The sequence below is a fragment of the Manis pentadactyla genome, chromosome 3 (assembly GCF_030020395.1).
Source record: "Manis pentadactyla isolate mManPen7 chromosome 3, mManPen7.hap1, whole genome shotgun sequence".
Taxonomy (NCBI): domain Eukaryota; kingdom Metazoa; phylum Chordata; class Mammalia; order Pholidota; family Manidae; genus Manis; species Manis pentadactyla.
This window is the reverse complement of record NC_080021.1, coordinates 113,475,077-113,493,519: the sequence shown is the minus strand read 5'-3', so window position 1 is coordinate 113,493,519 and position 18,443 is coordinate 113,475,077. Positions and strand designations below refer to the sequence as shown.

Genomic DNA, 18,443 nt, shown 5'->3' with positions numbered 1-18,443 from the left:
GAAGGGACTAGTAGTTACCAAAGGGTTAGTGGTGGGGAGGGAGGGAGAAAGGGTTTGACGGGTATTATGATGGACACACATGGTGTAGGGGGGATCATGGGGAAGACAGTGTAGCACAGAGACAACAAGTAATGAGTCTGTGGCATCTTACTACACTGATCAACACTGTCTGCAATGGGGTATGGTGGGGGGGATTCAATAATATGGGTGACTGTAGTAACCACATTGTTTTTCATGTGAAACCTTCATAAGAGTGTATATCAATACCTTAACAAAAAAATTTATGAAAAGAAAGTAACCAGGGGGATGGTGCAGCCACTTACTGAAGCAGAGAAAGTTAGAAAAAGTTGGGACCCAGTACACAAGAGGAAGATGGGTTCTGGGGTAAGATCAGGGATAGAGGGAAAGTGAACTCATATGGGAAAGGGAGTAGCAACACTGAGTGTCACCTGAGTTTCTGGGTCATTAATTGGGATTCTTAGTGAGTTCTTAACAAATAGCACATAATTTCACTGTATTGAAAATGTCTTTTTCGTATAAGTGGATTTTTCCCTTATCTTTTAAATTATATAAATAATAGTTTTATATAAATATACAAATACTATTTGATACTATGAAAATAAATATAACACACCTGTAAGTTATAAAGCATAATAATTTAATGCACCTCCGTGAACTCTCCACTCTACCCAAATCGGACCTTTGCTAATAATTTACAGTTACTATTGTTCTCCTTCCAAACCCCATCTTCTGGCCTCTCCCCTCCCATACCAACCCATACTCTGAATTTTGTGCTTGCCTGTCTCTTATCTTAAAATCACGTAAGTATTTTTTGGTCTAAACAATTTTTGGTTTTTCTTGTATTTGAACTTTATGAAATAGCATCTGAGACTGGGCTTTATTAAACTCATCATGTTTCCAAAATAAAACTGGCAGTCTAGCAAAGCAGTTTGTTATGCAATATGCAAATGAAGTCAAATCACTCCAATGGTTATTATGCAATCTCACCTAGCACAGTGTTCACTGGGAGAAGTGGTGGAGGAGGTGGGGCTGATAGGGCTCCAGAAAGAGAGACAGAAATGTTTTCTAATAAAATATTTTATAATTCAGGTCAGAGTACACGAAAGAAAACTAAACATTCTCAAGCAGTAAGAAAGTACAATGATTTGGATAGAAGAGTCAAAAAACAAAAAAGGAGACAGCCATATGTAAAGCTTATTCACATGAATATGAATTTTACTAGGTAAAAAGGCCATTAAGTTCATACCTGCATTACCTATAAGATACGCCTGTTCTTGTAAGTAGCTTTTTCTCCTTTTTTGACAAAATCCCAGAGAAGCAAACAATTTTTCCCTAACAGTTTTCATTATCATACTTACTATTAAAATGTCTATTTTAAACACTATTAAGTCTTCATTTCATTTACTAAAAAAAAAAAAAAAAATCAAGGGACTGATTTAATGCTCTGGAAGGATTTCTTACATTTGTACATAAATGTAAAAGAGTAACAGAACTTTTCCTACTTGGATTCCATTTTAAATTCATGGCATTTTACTGAAATATGTATTGAATATCATATATATAATGAAGTCACAGAACAAGCTAAAACCAGAGTTGAGATACTAGCCTACAAGGCAACAACAAAACTCACTGATACATAATTCACATTACAGACACTAATCCTTTGGCTGGAGTAGCACAATATTGATTTTCTCTTGAAATAATAAATACCATTCCTGACTAGTATCCCACACAAGTATTTCTAAAGGAAAATGGTCAGAAAGTTATTTAATAAAGCTATTTAATATGCTTTATGTGTAAGGAGAAACAGCTGGTAAAACCCTAAGACTATGTGAAAACCAATCTAAAAATATTTTTAAATTTGTTGTTAGCACTGATTCCAGCAAATAATCATGTGAATTTAATAAATAACTTAATATAACTAAAGTAGTTCAGAACTCTATAATAAAGCTCCTAAGTACTGCCACATATTTAAATAAATCACTCAGTAACATGCCTGGTCCAATGGTTGGTGGTGAAGGTGTAGGGACAGCAATTGGAATGCCAATACTGCTGCTTCCGCTGTTTTCTCGACTTCCACTTCCTCCACTACTCCCACTGCAAAGAAAAAATTGTGAAAAAAACAGCTATAGAGATTTATCCAGAAACATATATATATGAAACAAGAGGTTTTAAAAACTGTTTCATACAAAGTTTAACCCTAATACTTGAAGTGGTTCTTCTGTTTCATTTTATTTCTGAATCCACTGGAAACCAATATAATAGTATGACAGTAATCAGAGAACTACCAAAAGAGATCATCCTATTGAGAAATGAATGACCAATAAAATCTTATAGTACAATCAGTCAACAGAATTTTATTTAAAATCTACCATGAACAACAGTGAACAGACATGAACTACATTGCCGTGGAGCTCCTATCTGAGAATGGGAAAACATTAAAAAATGGTGTGATGGATGTCACAAAAAAGAATATACAAGATGCTATGGAAATTAATAAAGAAGGTAAGCAGTTTTAGTCTGGATTAGTATGAAAATCTCCATTTCAATGGAAAATTTCTGGAAAATCAGCAAAATGACAGAAACAGTAACAAACTTTCTGCATGGGGTATTCTAGAATAGTCAGTACTGTTAAACTTTAGCCAATTCCCTATTCTAATTCCTATGGCTTTAGTGTCCTTTAAGGTACACAACCTCACACTATCCAGTTCTTTTCTGAATCTACATGTGTGCCCATGTATATGTATGCACACATACAGACTCAGGCTCCACATTATGTTTTAAAATCAACATCATGGGCTAAACAGGCAAGAAACTCAGCGATACAAAGAGATGTGCTCTGCCTAGATAAACTTTTTATTTTTTTTCCAGTATAATCATTGTATAATTACATTATCACATTTTAATGGAAGAAAAAGGTGTTTATGTAACAAAAATTGCTTTGATGTGAAAGCTTCTACTCCCTCAAGCCAGGCAAGCAATGCCCTCCTTTGCACCACCACTGCATCACAGACATATGCATATTTTGCACTTATGCTCTTTGACAATCTTGGGTTACGTGCCCCTTTTCTAACATGGGGGTTGGCAAATTACAGCCCATGGGCCAAATGTGGCCCATGGTACATCCAATTTTTAAGAATGCTTTCTACATTTTAAATATTTGGGTTAAAAACTGAGAGGCATAATATTTTATGACAATATTAAAATCATATGAAATTCAAATTTCTGTGCAATATGTAACATTTTACTGGAATACAACCATGCTCTTTCATTTATATGTTCATGTCCATGGCTGCTTTCATGCCATAATGACAGAGCTAAGTAACTGCAACAGAGATGATATGGTCCACAAATCCTAAAATACTGACAGTCTGGCCTTTTATTAAAAGATCTGTGGATCCCTGTTCTAACAGAATGAGTTTCTGTAAAAAAAGAACTATACTGTATTGGTATATCCCAAGTACCTAACAAAGTAACTCTTAATAACTGCTTGTTGAGTATGACTAAACTACTTCTACCACAGAGAAAAACAGATATAATTCAAAAAACAAACAACTTTTATCCTCATTGAACTTGACCTGATGCAGTAACTGCAGATATCAATACAACAATTTATTATTTACTAACACTAGCAATAAAAAGTTATCAATTAAATAGAGAATCAAGACTTTGATGTACCTTATTTCATTGTATCCCCAAAAATGATTTTGCTAAGTTGTATCTCTAATATGCCAACTTAAAAGTGAAAGTAAAGAGAGGTTCTTTACTCAAGTTATTAAATAAGTCAGAGGTAAAACTCAAGATAAAACAACACATTTGTCTGGCTTTATAAAATTACCCAAATACAGAGTGGCTACTTCTGGAGGGGGAAGAAGGTTGAGGCAATAATTAGGAAAGGACCAAAGAGGGACTTCTGGGCTGCTGGTAATATTCCATTTTCTGATCTGGGTGATGGTTAGTTACATTAGTATGTTCAATTTGTGCTAATCTATTAAATGTATACTTAATAAAGTATATACTTTTTCTAAATGTGTGTTATCCTCCATAACCAAGTTTTTAAAAATCCACTGGGTAGTTGCTAAACCTTTTTAAAAGACAATTTATACAATAACACATTCCAGCATATCAACTCTCTCAAGAATTCTTCCTCACATTTAAGCTGTCTTTCCTCTAACCGCTTAAAGTTTAAATCTTGTTCTGTAATTTCAAATTAAATTTTTAAATTTTGTGATATTAACCTTTTATACAAAAATATTCTGGATTTTGATGTTTTTAAAAAAGACTTTCAAAAAAATTTTCTTTAGGCTTTATCCAAATACAAATGTGCCCATCAAAGAAATAACTAACAATCTGCTAATAGCATAATCACCTATTAAAAAATCTAAAAAACAGAAGTTATGACACAAACTTCCAGGAACATACATGGTATTATTCCCCTTGGCAATTACATTCTATACTAGTATTAGGGTAGAATTGCATTCAGCAGCTTCACATAAGACTCTCCCCAGTCAGAACACCCCTTTCCGACGCTCAAAGGCTTAATCTCCAGGCTTACCTGTGTGTCCTCGGTCTCTGATTTAAAGAAGCTGTCCTGCCTGGACTATGCTGACTTCCAAGCCTAGCAGGACTTGTCATGTAGTCATTAGGAACTGTTGGGGGTTTAACAGGTTCCAGGGTTTTGTAAGGAGTATTCCGTCTAAACAAGTTTAGTAAGAGAAGAAAGAAAAAGTAAGAATAATTAAATAATATTTCCCCACAAATTTGTGATTGTCTCTTTGTAACCAAGTATAACACAAGTTTTTAAAAGAAAAGTTTTAAAAATAAAAATTTTTAAATATTCTTAATTGGGGTATATAATTTTTGTTACTATAACACAATAACTAAAATTCATTAGCCTTTTCTTAGAAAAACCATAGGAAAGGGTAATTTTAAAGTTCTAACCTTATTTCTAAAAATAGGTTATAGTTTTTTAAATGCTTGATACTACCAAACTTTGAAATACACATTATTCCTATAACTCAATCACCCATAAGCCTCTGTCTTTGTAAGTCATGGAATCTAAGTGTCTCCTCTGCAATTTATTCCTACTTCAATATGGAAATAAATGGACAAGTATATACTGATCCTAGATGTAATGCCTTTAGTTTCTCAATAAATGATTTTAACTTTTTAACTTTCTATTTAATAACTTCATAGGTTTTTTTTCAGGGGCAAGGGTTTTACAGAATGAAAATGGAAACTAAGATTCTCTAAAAATGTTGTGTTGATCCCTGTTACTATAGAATATGATTTGCTACCCCTCCACCAAAAATAAGGTATGTATGATTTCCTATGTTAAGGTGAGCAATCTTCCAGAAATGCCTTACCCCATTATTCAGTATTTTTTACTGCACTGAGAAGTGAGAAGGAAGAAGCCAACAACTTATCTTTTCTATTTCTTTAACTAGCCTTTCCACAAAGCTCAAGCATGAAGGGTCCTAAGGTTTCAGTAGAAGCACAGTTACAAGTAGTCTAGATGAAGAGTTCCAAAGTCTCAAGCACCAAGTAACATGGCTACCACGCTGAACTACACAAAACAGACCACTTACTCGAAGTTCTGTATTATAAATATGATAAATACATATGAAGGCACTATATGGGATCCTCTGGTCATTTCATTTGAAATAAACTTAGATTTACATATTTTCTTAAATGGATTTGAAGATTTTAAAAAGGCTCATTTACACATATATGAAAGAACTTTTCCAGTAAAGACTTCTAGAGAAAATAATATAAAATAGGCATATTCATTTTCGATTCTATTCAAGGAATTAAGAACCAAAATGGATTTGTAAGAGGTAGATTAGATCATATTAAAAGTGTCCCAAGAAGGGTCCATACATTTACTGAAGTCACAGAAACAGCTTTGCTTTAGCACAGGAATTTTCCTGTACAATGTAGTTGAATTCTTACCCTAACGTTCCCCGGCCTGACATGGGAGGACTTGGTGGTTTCTGAGTAGGAGGATTTGTTCTCGACAGTGTGCCAGTTCTTGCAGGCTGGTTATTTCCATGCTAAAATGTGGAAAGAAAAGCTTTTATTTTTGTATCAATTTGTTCTCTCTGTGTTTTGACACCCTGTATTATTTTTTTAAATATCAGAATGTGAAGTAAGGATTCCCAGACAGTTTTAATAACAGACTTTGGTACTACATTTGAAAAAGTCAAGAAACCATTGTACTTGGCTTTCCTAGTTTGTGCTATTCATACCAAATTATAGTGAAAAACAGGTGAGATTATTGGATTTTATACATTATTTTATTGTTAAACATATTTACCAAAATCGAACTTATCTGCATTCAAATATGGGGTTTCCCCCAAATTTTTTAATGTGTACATGAATATAAACTACAGATCTCAGTGTCAATTTGCTAAGATATTCAACTGAAAAATTGCCTTTATCCTAGTAATTCAGTAACAAAGTCATGTATGATGTCTGGAAAACCTAATTATAAGTCAATAAAAGCAAGGCAACTATCAAAAGATAAGCGAAGCAATAAATGTTAGCAAAATTAATGTTCCTATATAAATGCAGATGTCAATATATCTTTGATATATTAACATATTCAAGCTAAATGTTGCTGATTTGAACTGAGTTTGAGTATATTTAATCTACATAAATCCTATGGGGGAAAAGCAGACAGACAGAGGAAAAGTTTTCAATATTTTAGTGGCTCTGCAGCCTCTATCAATATAGAGGGAATACTGTGGATCAAATGATAAGTAACATCTCTTACCTTGGCTTTTAGCCACTTTACGATGGCAAAAAAAGGGGGGAAAAAGTAGAAATTAATTCTAAATTAAGTTACATCTGATAGGACAGGTTTATATTTACAGTTATTCAATTCATGTTAATAAGCTTCTTACCCAGCCATATTTCAAATATTTTGTAAAGAAAAAGATATCCATAACAGTAGGGAAATATTCATGTGCTATCACATATTTTTTAAAGTATTTTTTTAAAACTATGTTATCACATATTTTTACGAATATATCCATAAAGAGACCACCACTTAATTATGCTAACCTTATGCAGGTCCAAAAATTACTTAGGTCAGTACTTTATCCTATGGAACTAATCTCACAGATGATAAACAAACTTTGATTTAAACATAAGGCTACTTTAATATATCAGTATACAAGACCTAATGCTTTACTGAAGTAAGAGCATTCCCTAATGAATGGTAGTATATAGTATTTCAAAAAGTGATAAACTGCAAATGCTAAAATTAAAAATCACAGGTTGCTACCAAATTCAGAAAATGACCTAGCACCTCAGTGTCTGACAACAAAATCACAATGAACAGTAATAGCTTAGCCAGATTGTAAATAAGGAAAAAACAAGCAGGGTCTGGAAACCTACTTGTAACTTAATGAATTCAAATCTGAGCAGGCCAAGACTACTATGAAGGTACAGGTTGCTTTATTGCTAAGTTTTCTTCTAAAGCAGTCCACCAAAATGCAAAACTGAGAAAGCTGTTTCAATCCTAAAGGCTACTTCTGTGAAAGGTAACATCCTATATATGAAATATGTACATAGGAAATAATATGAACATTTGTACATATGAAAAATGTGAAATAATGTGTACAATCCTAATGCATCACTACTTATATAAGAAAAAATATCTTCAGGCTGTACAATCTGCTTTTGTATAGATTTTTGGGAGATTTCAAGTTCTTTTCATAAAATCTATATTTCTAAATATATATTGTCAGGTGACCATAAAGGCAAAATTATGACATCCAGAGGATGAATGTACAGTTGGCCCTTGAACAACATGATTGAACACTTAAACGCATTTTTTCAATAAATATATCAGAAAACTTTTTAGAGATTTATGACATTTTGAAAAAAACATTCTGTTCTCCATCTTACTTTACTGTAAGAATATAATAATATAATACATACATACACACAAAATATGTGTTAAACTACTGTTTATGTCATCAGTAGGGCTTCCTTCTGGTCCACAGTAGGCTATCAGGAGTTACGTTTTTGGGGAGCCAAGTTATATGCAGATTTTTAACTGCATAGGGGACTGGCACCCCTAACCCCTATATTGTTCAAGGGTCAACTGGACTTGGTCTTAGATATATTCTCATTTCTAGAACCTGTGCCAGTATTTTAGTATTCTTTAATGTTTGTTTAGAATGATACTGCTCATGTTTGCCTGGAAACAACTTCTGGAATTTTACTAGCTGCTACATTTCACACCTGAATTAAGAAATTAAACTCTAATAACATTATTACCCTTGAAGATGTACTGATGTAGTAACAGCATTACAACGCACAAAATACTAACTTAGAAATATTCTAAACAGGCCCATACATCTTCGCTCATTTGTTGATTCAAGTGAACAAATGAAAAAATTACTTCCTTATTTATAATCTAGCATTCAAGTATAAACTGGTTTTAAATGAAAGAATGAAAAGAGAATCTGATAATGAAAATTTTGGCCGAACTCCGCCATTATGCAATGGTACATAAACTCAGCCTCCTCTATTAAGTGTGTATGCGTATACATATTAGGGTTGAGGAGTGTTAGAAGGAAATAATCCCTATTATTTTACAGCTTAAAATAGTACAATTGTTAGCAACATATAAAATTTTTCCACTTATGTCCCCAAAATTACACTTTTTATTTCCTTAAGATGTCACTTCATTTCCTTGACATTCATATTTATGGACAAGCCACTTTACCATTTCCTTGGAATTTTAGGTTGAAAACAACAGAATTCTCTTTTATTCCTTGCTATCTTCTGGCCCTCAATAAATCATAAGCTTTGCATACCACAGATTCTACCAGTCCATAAGCCAATCCTTTCTTTGATATGACTGATTAGCTTACTCCTCTGTTTAATAAAATTGGAACCTTTAAAAATATCATTCCTTTGTACATATTTTGAAGCTTCAGTGTGTCCACTAACATAATGTAAAGACTCGTAAATCACATGGCCTTTTCAAGGCTTAAAAACAAACACCTATATGGATAATCCTTGGAAAATTATAAACCAGGCTATAAGGCTGTTAGTTTTTATTACTGTTTATCAAAAAATAAATTTAAATGTCTCTGGTAAGTATTCAGGCCTTCTCTACTCTAGCTTACTTACACACCTTGTGCTCCCTTATAAGGTTCATTCTCCTTTATGCATATATACTCTAGTAGTTTATCTATGCTAGGATTCCATTATCTATACCTTACACATTGTTTCCAAAAGTCAAATCAGATCTACCTTTAGATTTTTGTTCCATATTTTTAATTCCTAAACTTATGTGTGCCATCTATTTCACAGCATAAAAGGCATTAACATTGTAAACATTATTTAAATTAAACAGTACAAATGCCAAGTGCCAAAACAGTAAAATTTGTATCACAAAAGAAGAAAACATGATGGAATATTAATCTAAGTGTAGAAACCTTAACATAAAACTTAGTAAATATAAGAAGAAATATTAATATATTTAGATACAATTTTTTTAATCTGTCTTTTTAAAATACCAAAACACCAAAGTCAAAGCCTAACACCCATATGAATATTTGCCAATATATAAAGAGCTAATTTCTTTAACAAAAAAGGAATTCTTATAAATTAGTCAGAAAACAAACTTCTAAATACAAAAGTAGTCAAAAGATAAAATAATTCTAGAACTGTAAATAAGTATAGTGTCTCCCTATATGTAAAACACTGATTTTAAAATAAATTAAAATTTTTCCTTCTCATAATTGTGGCCCTGGCATTTGTTCTTTAACTGGTAACCCAATTCTAACCTTCACAGATCTCTACAGTCCTGTAGAAATTTTAATTAAGTCAGCAATTATCTTTTTTAGAGAAATGAGAAAACTAGAGAAATAAAGCAGCAATAAGACTACTGGGTAAAAAATGTGCATATTTGTGTACGACAGAAATAAAATAAGAACAAATATGCCACATATCAGCTTGTGAGATATTGTTCTCACAGACCACCCATCCTCCTACCCCTACTCACAAATATATTTTAAAATAGCCTGTACAACAACATGAATGGTCTTAATGCCACAGACTGTACTTTAAAAAGGTTAAATGGTAAATTTTACCTTAAGCATATTTTACCACAAAATAAGTTTAAATACCTATGTCTAAAATAACCATATTACAAAAAGCACATTGCCAAAATTTACATCTGTGTACTTCTCATGTGTATTATGCTACCTGTACATCTTGCATGTGTGTGTGTATATATATATATATATATGATGAAACGGTTGAATTTTCTCATTCAAAATTTCCTTTAAATTTAGTTTCATTATATTCTGCTAAGTACTATGTAAGTGTTATACTAAGTACTATGTGTTTGAACTGCTAAGTACTATTATTAGTGGAGGAACAATACAGGATATTCACTTAGAAGATAGTAATTTTTTTATGAGAGTGTTTTTGCTTTGGAAGGAAGATAAATCAAGATTAGGTAAAAGGGGAAGAAGTGAGTGTGAGTGAGCCTGAGTATGTGTGTGCATATATATATATATATGTATATGTATATGTACAGTTCTGTGGCACTAAGACCATTCATGTTGTTGTACATATATATATATTTTATCCCCAATGAGGTAATAATATAAAAGTAGTTCTTCCAGACTCTTAGGATTCAAATCCTGTATATCAATCTAGTCTAAAATATCTTAAATTAAAATGGAATTTAAGCTCTTATACAAGCCTAGCCTCATCCTTGGGCAAGTAACAAGAAATAAACAAATGACCTCTTCTACATTTGCAAAGTGTCACAACTTTACATATAACTTCCAAGTGAAGGGGACAACATAACAGTGAAGGGGAGATTCCAATAGTCCCACAGAAGAGTAGAATAAAGATGAGTGTTGCCTGCTATATTCTCTTCTTGAATAAGAACCCCAGATAATTCAGAATGCAACATATCCAGCAATAGCTCCAGTCAGACGAACCAATTAGGAAAAGCTTCAAGACTCTGACTCCTAAAAAATTTTTATGAATATTCTGAAGAACAGAAACAAAAACAAATAATGGTCCTCTAGGAAAGGGACTACCAAATTTCAGAGTAACAGTTTATCCTGAGTAGAGACAAAGAAAGAATTCAGGTCATTCCAGATGTTTGCAAAATAACCCACAGGTACCTAAAAAGTTGACAGGCTACAGGTACCATAAAGAGCAGCTAATTCTGCCATGCTAAGAAACAGACATAGGCAACAGATAATCTTTTTCTTAAAAGTCTGTTGGAGTGGTAGTGGTACACACAACAAAATTACGCACAATTTTTATTTTTTACAGATTGCTGGGATTACATCCACATCCACACAGATGCAGTACTGTGTATACACATTTAGGAATAAGAGGTTTAAAGTAATTGGGTAGGGGTGCAGGTACAGGGAAGTTGGCCATGACTGGCTGACAGTGGGTGATGGGTGATGAGGGCTCAACAGAATACTCTCAGCTTTTGTGTATGTAGTCGAGGCTTCCCATAATAAAGTTATTTTTAGCTCAAAAAAAAAAAGATTTAAAGTATTTATAAATTACTTTCTAAATCAAACCTGGAAAGCATATAGTTTTTATTTTTAAATATTCATTCAGTACTATAATGTAGGGGGGGTGCACAGGGAAGGTAGTATAGCACAGACAAGACAAGTAGTAGTAACTCTATAGCATCTTACTATGCTGATGGACAGTGACTATAATGGGGTATGTGGTGGGGACTTGATAATGGGGGGACTCTAGTAACCACAATCTTGCTCATGTGATTGTATATTAAGAATACCAAAATAAAAATAAAAAAATCATTCAGTGCTGAAAAGCAAGACCTGGTATTCATAATACACATTTGTGTTAGTCCAGTACTCAAATGGCTAAATGAATAGATATTTTAAGTTTCATTATCTTCTAGAATATATCCTATTCCACTGGTAAAATTCTGCCCCAAGCTTACTATAATACATAACTGATATTAATAAATATTCTCTGAAAATTGTAATGCTAATTACTAGCTGAGAATCTAATTCTTTTCAAAAATTATCTTTACCACCATATATCCTATCCAAAATATTTACTGGATAAATTATTTCAAGTTAATATAATAAAAAAATGCTTACCTTGACACCATGGCCCACATCATCCAGAACTGTATAGTCAATAGGTTTCCGAATATACCTTACAGGGCGCTCCATATTTGCAGGTGCTATTATTTTGTGAGTTCTTGATGTATTCTTATTTGTTGTCAAAATACCAATCTCTCTTCGAGCCACTTTCTCTTTATGAATGTCCACGGTCTACATTTCAAATTTGAACAAAGCAAGAAAGTATTATTAGGCATAGTAAGTAATATATATATTATATTGTTTCCAAGTATACATATTAGACCTTATATAGGTTGGACCATAAGGCTGGATTACATGTCTTTTTTCCAGTAGATATGCCTTTCTCTTCAAAATTCAGCATATTAATATCCTCAAGGCTTAAAACAGGGAATATCTAAAGGTGATTAAGAGCACCAAATAACTTCAATGGATATGATTCTAAAACCATTCTCAGGAAAGCAATTTTCTTTCCTGAAGATTGGTATGTGTGGAAAGGAAAGGAGTTCCTGTTCTAAGTAGCTTACAGTTTATTTAGTGGAGATGCAGACCAGAAAAAATTACAACACAATGAGGTTTAAGTGCTGTTGTGACACATGCACAGTTTATATGAAATTACTCTAAAGGTGTTCAGATCAAGAGGTTGAGACGGGTTCATTTTAAGTCTTTACAGAGTAGGTAGCTTTTTAAGGATAAGTAGAAGAGGCAAATAGTGAAATGATTCAAGGCAGAAAGAACGGCATGTTGCAGACAAAGTTATATAAGAAAAGGTGATAAAGCACAGGCTACAAACTGGCAGCATGCAGCCTACCTAATGTGGCCTTTATGGCTTAAAAAAAATTTTTTTTGTTCGTTTAATTGACAACATTTAAAAACTAGATTGTAGTCAGCACATGAGAAATAATTATACAACTGCTGAACAATTTAAACTTTGTCCTAATGGTAATGGGGAACGAGTAACAAATTTACACTGAGTGATATCATCAGATCTGCATTTTAATAGTTCTCTCTCCCAGAGGTGTTGAGGACAGAACAAAACCACTGGCAATAAGAGCAGTTAGGAAGCAGTTATGGTAGTCTAAGTGAAGAAAGTAAGAATGTGAACTGAACTTAAGCGAGGTGGGTTGTCAAGAAAAAAGAACAAAATTAGTGTTATATTTAAAACTATCTTTCACCAGAATTGTAAAAACTGACTGGGAAGGAACCTGTAATCAAGTATGTCCTCCCAACTTCAAAACAAGGTAAAGGAAGACAACTGTCCTGGGTGTCTAGAATTTTGGGCACATCTTGCAACAAAAAGCACTGACTCCCTTTATTCTCGATATTTATATTATGGTAAATGGCCTTAGAACATATAGTGTCTTTTTGGAGAGCAAAAGGCAGGTTTGTTTACTGCCCAGTATAATAGTCATAATGTCAGACCCAGGGCAAAGGTTGGGAAGGCTTATTACTCATTATAGAAGATCTGGTATCCTCAGCAGGGAGTTCATTTCCTGTAATGTACCCAACTCTGTGTACAGGCATCACCTGGCTCTCTTTGCAGTATCTTGTGGAAATGGGGGTAGTCATCTGGCACAAATGCTTACACTCTGGTTAGTGCTCTTGCCATATATAATGATATCCTTTTCTGATCCAAGAATCTCATGTCTTCTAATTTTATCGATGAAATTATGGCAGGCTAGCTTATTAGCCTGCATGAAGGGTAAAATCTCAAACATTTCAAAATGTTTGACAACTTTGGCAATGAGGATGGAATGGTGACAGAAACAAAGCTTTCCAGAAATGGAATGAAAGTCCAGTTGATTGGAACTGAGAGAAATCCATGGATTTCATGAATGAACATGTTGACGAAACTGTATGGTCGACTGGACAATGAATGGGTCCTCCACTTTAGTGCCTTGTTAATGAAGCTGAACTGAGGAGGTCACTTCAGGCTAAGTAGGTTCAAAGATAGTAGCATGAATGGTGCCCCAGTACTGTCAACTATTCACCAAGCTGTCAGCTTCAGTACAATTGGTACTAAGATTTGTCTGGTAGAGTGAAGGGCAAGAACACGAGGTTCTGTCCAAGGTTACAGAGAAAAATGTCTACAATGGGAAAAAAAAACCCTAAACCACTGTGGTCAGAATGAGGAGACTCTTAAGAACTTTGGTTGGTGTGCTCAGATGTGGGGGTGGAGCACATAATACTTGTTACAGCTGGTGCAACCCTCCAGCAGTCTGTCTGGCAACATTCAATCTACTGGAGATAAGTAAAAGGCCTCAGCATTTTTTGGCTTTGGATACTCCCTGCTATAAGAGACCTTTGGCACCCTTGGGGAAACCACACTTAGACAAACTCCCCCAGCACTGACTAGTCTTCAGGCTCTTACTGTACTGTTAGCCCTGCCAGCCTTGGAGAGCTCTCCTAGTCCTTATTTTGAAATCTTGACAATGTAGCCTGCATTAGGTAGACTCCTAAAAACAATGATGCTGCTATGCAGATCATTAAAGAGTATAAACCCATGGCCCCCACCATGGCTGTAGCTGCTGAATCAAAGTGTTCCCAAATAAAGATGGCATCAGTAATGACAATCTAGCCACAGAATAGAGAGTTTGGAGGTAAACCCAAAATACCACAGATTTATCTGGTTGATCAATGGCAACAGCACTGAAAACTGAAAGTAAATGTACCTTGTTTACTCATCCCCAAGGGGGAATCAAAGACTAAATATACCTGGGGGTATGCTAGCTCACGCTTGGTTAAGAGGATGCAAAAAGTGTATGCCTCAGTTAGATACAGAGCCCATGTCACCTTCACACACATCTGTGGAGGCAGAGGGTACCTCCTTTCAATTACAGAAATTTGGGTAGCATTCACAGTGGGGAAGGGAAACTACCATGTCCTTTGAGACGGGGCTCTCTGCACTGCTTCAATTTTTATTACTGTTGTGGCTTCCACCACTGAATGTAAAATTGGCACTGACACTTTACATGTCTGTACTGTGGATGCTCCTAAATGCCAGGGTGGATTATTCTAACTTGGAGGAGCCCATGCAAAAAAGGACTGGTAGCTTCAGCACTCCACAATCCTTATTACCCCTTTGAGTACAAGTCTCTGTGCAAGGATAATTTCATTGTCTGTAGCCTCCGGCAAGAAGAGCAGCCTCACTAGAGGCATCCCTAGCGTATGGATTCAATGCCTTCCTGACACAGCCATCATGTTACCCACCTTTTGAAAAGTTTCCCATTTGGGAATGGGTCGACTCAAACTCAGTAACTAACAGAGTAGAAGGGACCTAACAAGCCTCTCTTCTTACCACATGGAAATGGTTTATCCAAAAATGCAGCCAGACTGGTCCTTATGGCACCCCAGCCTTACATGAAAGAGTGGCAGCTACCCCTTTGAGAAATTTTATCCTCCATTCTATCACCCAAACCAAAGCTGCTGACTCAATGAAGCCCTGGATTCACAGAGGATCCCCTAAATGTCTGAGCCTGGTTCAATAATAATTCAACTAGGCTGAAACCCTATGGCATCCAGTGGGCTGCCAAGCTGTTCCACCTCAGTGCCAGCTGAACAGGATTGCAAGTGGGTGTGGTTGTTTTGTTCTGTGGGCAGAACTCAAGGATGAATTATCCCCTTAATAAGCCTTTTTATATTTTTACTGATGGGGGCTGTTACTGATGACCTAGGTGTTTGGTCTGTCACTTGAAAAACTACAGACTAACATTAAAGGCTGTCCACACACTGTGGAGACAAATGCAGTTGTTGATCGTAACATCTAGGTCATTAGTGTAATGGCCCACTGCCTAATGGGACCAATTGGAATCAAGCTGTTGCTGAAGCCCGCACTGTCCAGACTGCCATCACTGCCGCTGGATTCATCATCATACCAGCCATGTCAACATTTGTACCGTCATGGGACAGATACAAAGTAAAGGATCCTATGCTGCTGATGCAGAGGCAAACACTGCATCCCTCACTTGAAACTCCCACTTATCTCACAGTAAGAAAAAGATCCATTTACCTCACAGCGAGCAAGGCCATATTACCCGCTACTGGCAAATTGGCTACATCGGGCCTGTGACCCTCAACCCCTGGCCTCTTCAGATTATCAGTGGTGCCTTATTGCTGATGGCCCTTTCAGGTTATGGTATTGCTATTCACTAGTCCAATCAGCTGACAACAGCCACACCACTGTTACCCTTGACAGTAATCTGTATCACGGTTTTCACTTTCCAAACCATTTGCAGTCTGATGATGGTAAGCTTTTATCCCGAAAGGCATTAACAACGGGCTGCAGTTAGTCAAGGTGCTTGATGACCTCCCACACTCCCTACCATCCACAAGGATCTTGCATTGCTGAGTACTGCAAATGCCTCCTCAAAAATCAACTCAAAAAATTCAAAAACAAAAAACAACCAGGGTCAAAAAAGGACAAAAGTTCTGAAAATCAAAACCACAATGAGATATCACACCCATTAGGATGGCTACTACTAAAAAAAAAAAAAATCACCAGAAAATAATAAATGTTGGCAAGGATGTGGAGAAATTGGAACACTTATAAATTACTGGTGGTAATATAAAATGGTACAGTCGCTGAAGAAAACAGTATAGTGGTTCCTCACAAAATTAAAAAGAGAATTAGCATATAACTGCAATTCCACTGCTCGGTATGTACCCAAAAGAACTGAAAGCACGACCACCAAGAGATACCTGTACACTCATGTTGATGGCAGCAATATGCCCAAGAGCCAAAAGGAGGAACTTACCCAAGTGCCTACCCATGGAAGAACACATAAACAAAATATGGCACATACATACAATGGGATATTATTCAGACACACTGAAATGACTGCCTTCAGGTAATCCCACCAAAAACAAGCACTAGACTCAATTATTTGTACTGAACTGAGAGCCCTAAGGCCTGCCAGCTGTCCAGGAGGTAGTACTGAAGAAACTGTCTGCCTGTACTCCCTGACTTAATCAAATCGGTGCTACCTGGGAAGAGGTGGACAAGAACTGTAAACACCACATTCTTCATAGGAGTACTTGTGCAGCATTAGCTTACCTCCCTCCAGAAAATGTGGTGAATTACACCTAAGGAGTGGTCGGTCACAACGGACCTTCTTAAGCAAGCACAAGCAGATCATGTAGCACACAGACAACTGTAATCTCTTCTAAGTAAGATTATTCATCCCACATCGTCCCCAGTCTTCATGGGAAAATGAAATTCTAAATAGCTGAAGTTCTTTCTGTATTTTTCTTAAACATCATGGTGTCCCAACTCTCCTTAAAAATCATGTTTTTTCACCCATCCTATTTTCTGACACAATACAGGACTACCCAGGACACTGTTTCAAATTACCTGAAAAATTTTTCTCTTATTCTACTCCCTTCGCAGTCTCCCAATTAGGAATCATGAAAGTCCAAATCATAACCCATCTGGCAATACACAACCTTCCAGACGGCAGTGTGATTAAGGCAGGAGGAGGGGAACAGGCTTGGAATATTTGTGTAACAGCACATGTTATGTTCACCAAGCCAAAGTTAGCTTTTTCAGGGAGACTAAGTCCTTAATCTACTTCCTTCTTGAATTTCCTTACTTTCAACACTTCTTTCTTCACTGTTTGATAGCAAAAGAAGCAGTTTGATATGAGGAAAATTAGTTTTCAATTCTAATATACTAGAGGATAACATAAAAATATTCTGGAGTTACCCTAGTTGAGCAGGACTAGAAGGTCCAGGTGATCACCCTACAGCAATTCCTAGTCCTACTAAGACTGGCTGAAAACTACTGCTTTAAAAAAAGCACGCAAATGTGAAATCAGAAAACCTAGGTTTGAATACCAAACAAGTTGTAAAATTTTATAGAAGCTTTTAAACTAAGATTCCAGTTTGCCTATATAAAATGGAGATGGAATATTATTAGAACCTGTACTACTATTTGATACAAAAAAAACTAAAATATTTTAACCATATCTGAATCTTTTTCTCAAACTATATAATCCAAAACCCTGCAATTAAAGTATTTCTAAAATACATATGAAACACAGACTTATCACATTGTGCATGAGAAACAATGAATGTTGAACCTGGAAGATATTATGCTAAATGAACTAATAAGCCAGGCCCAGAAAGAAAGCTGCATGATCTCACTTACATGTAGAATCTAAAACAGTCAAACACACAGAAGGAAAGCAGAAGGTGGCTCCAGGGGTGGAGAAGTAGGGAAACCAGGGTATCCTAAAAAAGTCTGAACACACAGAAGCAGAGTAGAAGGTGGTTTCCAGAGTCCAGGGTGGAAAATGAGATGTTGGC

The 18,443-nt window shown here is 35.4% G+C and overlaps 1 protein-coding gene across 10 annotated transcripts in view; it reads right to left on the bottom strand.

Annotated features, from left to right (window-relative positions):
• ABI1 (abl interactor 1) overlaps window positions 1-18,443 on the bottom strand; it is a 151,931-nt gene that overhangs the window by 23,689 nt on the left and 109,799 nt on the right. For 4 of the 10 annotated variants that reach the window (XM_057498304.1, XM_036920268.2, XM_057498308.1 and 1 more), the window contains exons 3-7: window positions 12,159-12,335; window positions 6,797-6,811; window positions 5,974-6,074; window positions 4,577-4,717; window positions 2,018-2,118 (exon numbers count right to left, since the gene is read on the bottom strand). In XM_057498304.1, the coding sequence (XP_057354287.1) occupies window positions 2,018-2,118; window positions 4,577-4,717; window positions 5,974-6,074; window positions 6,797-6,811; window positions 12,159-12,335 (535 nt within the window). Of the gene's footprint in view, window positions 1-1,008; window positions 1,087-2,017; window positions 2,119-4,576; window positions 4,718-5,973; window positions 6,075-6,796; window positions 6,812-12,158; window positions 12,336-18,443 lie in introns of all 10 variants that reach the window. The other 6 variants (XM_057498306.1, XM_057498310.1, XM_057498305.1 and 3 more) reach the window with 2 other exon arrangements.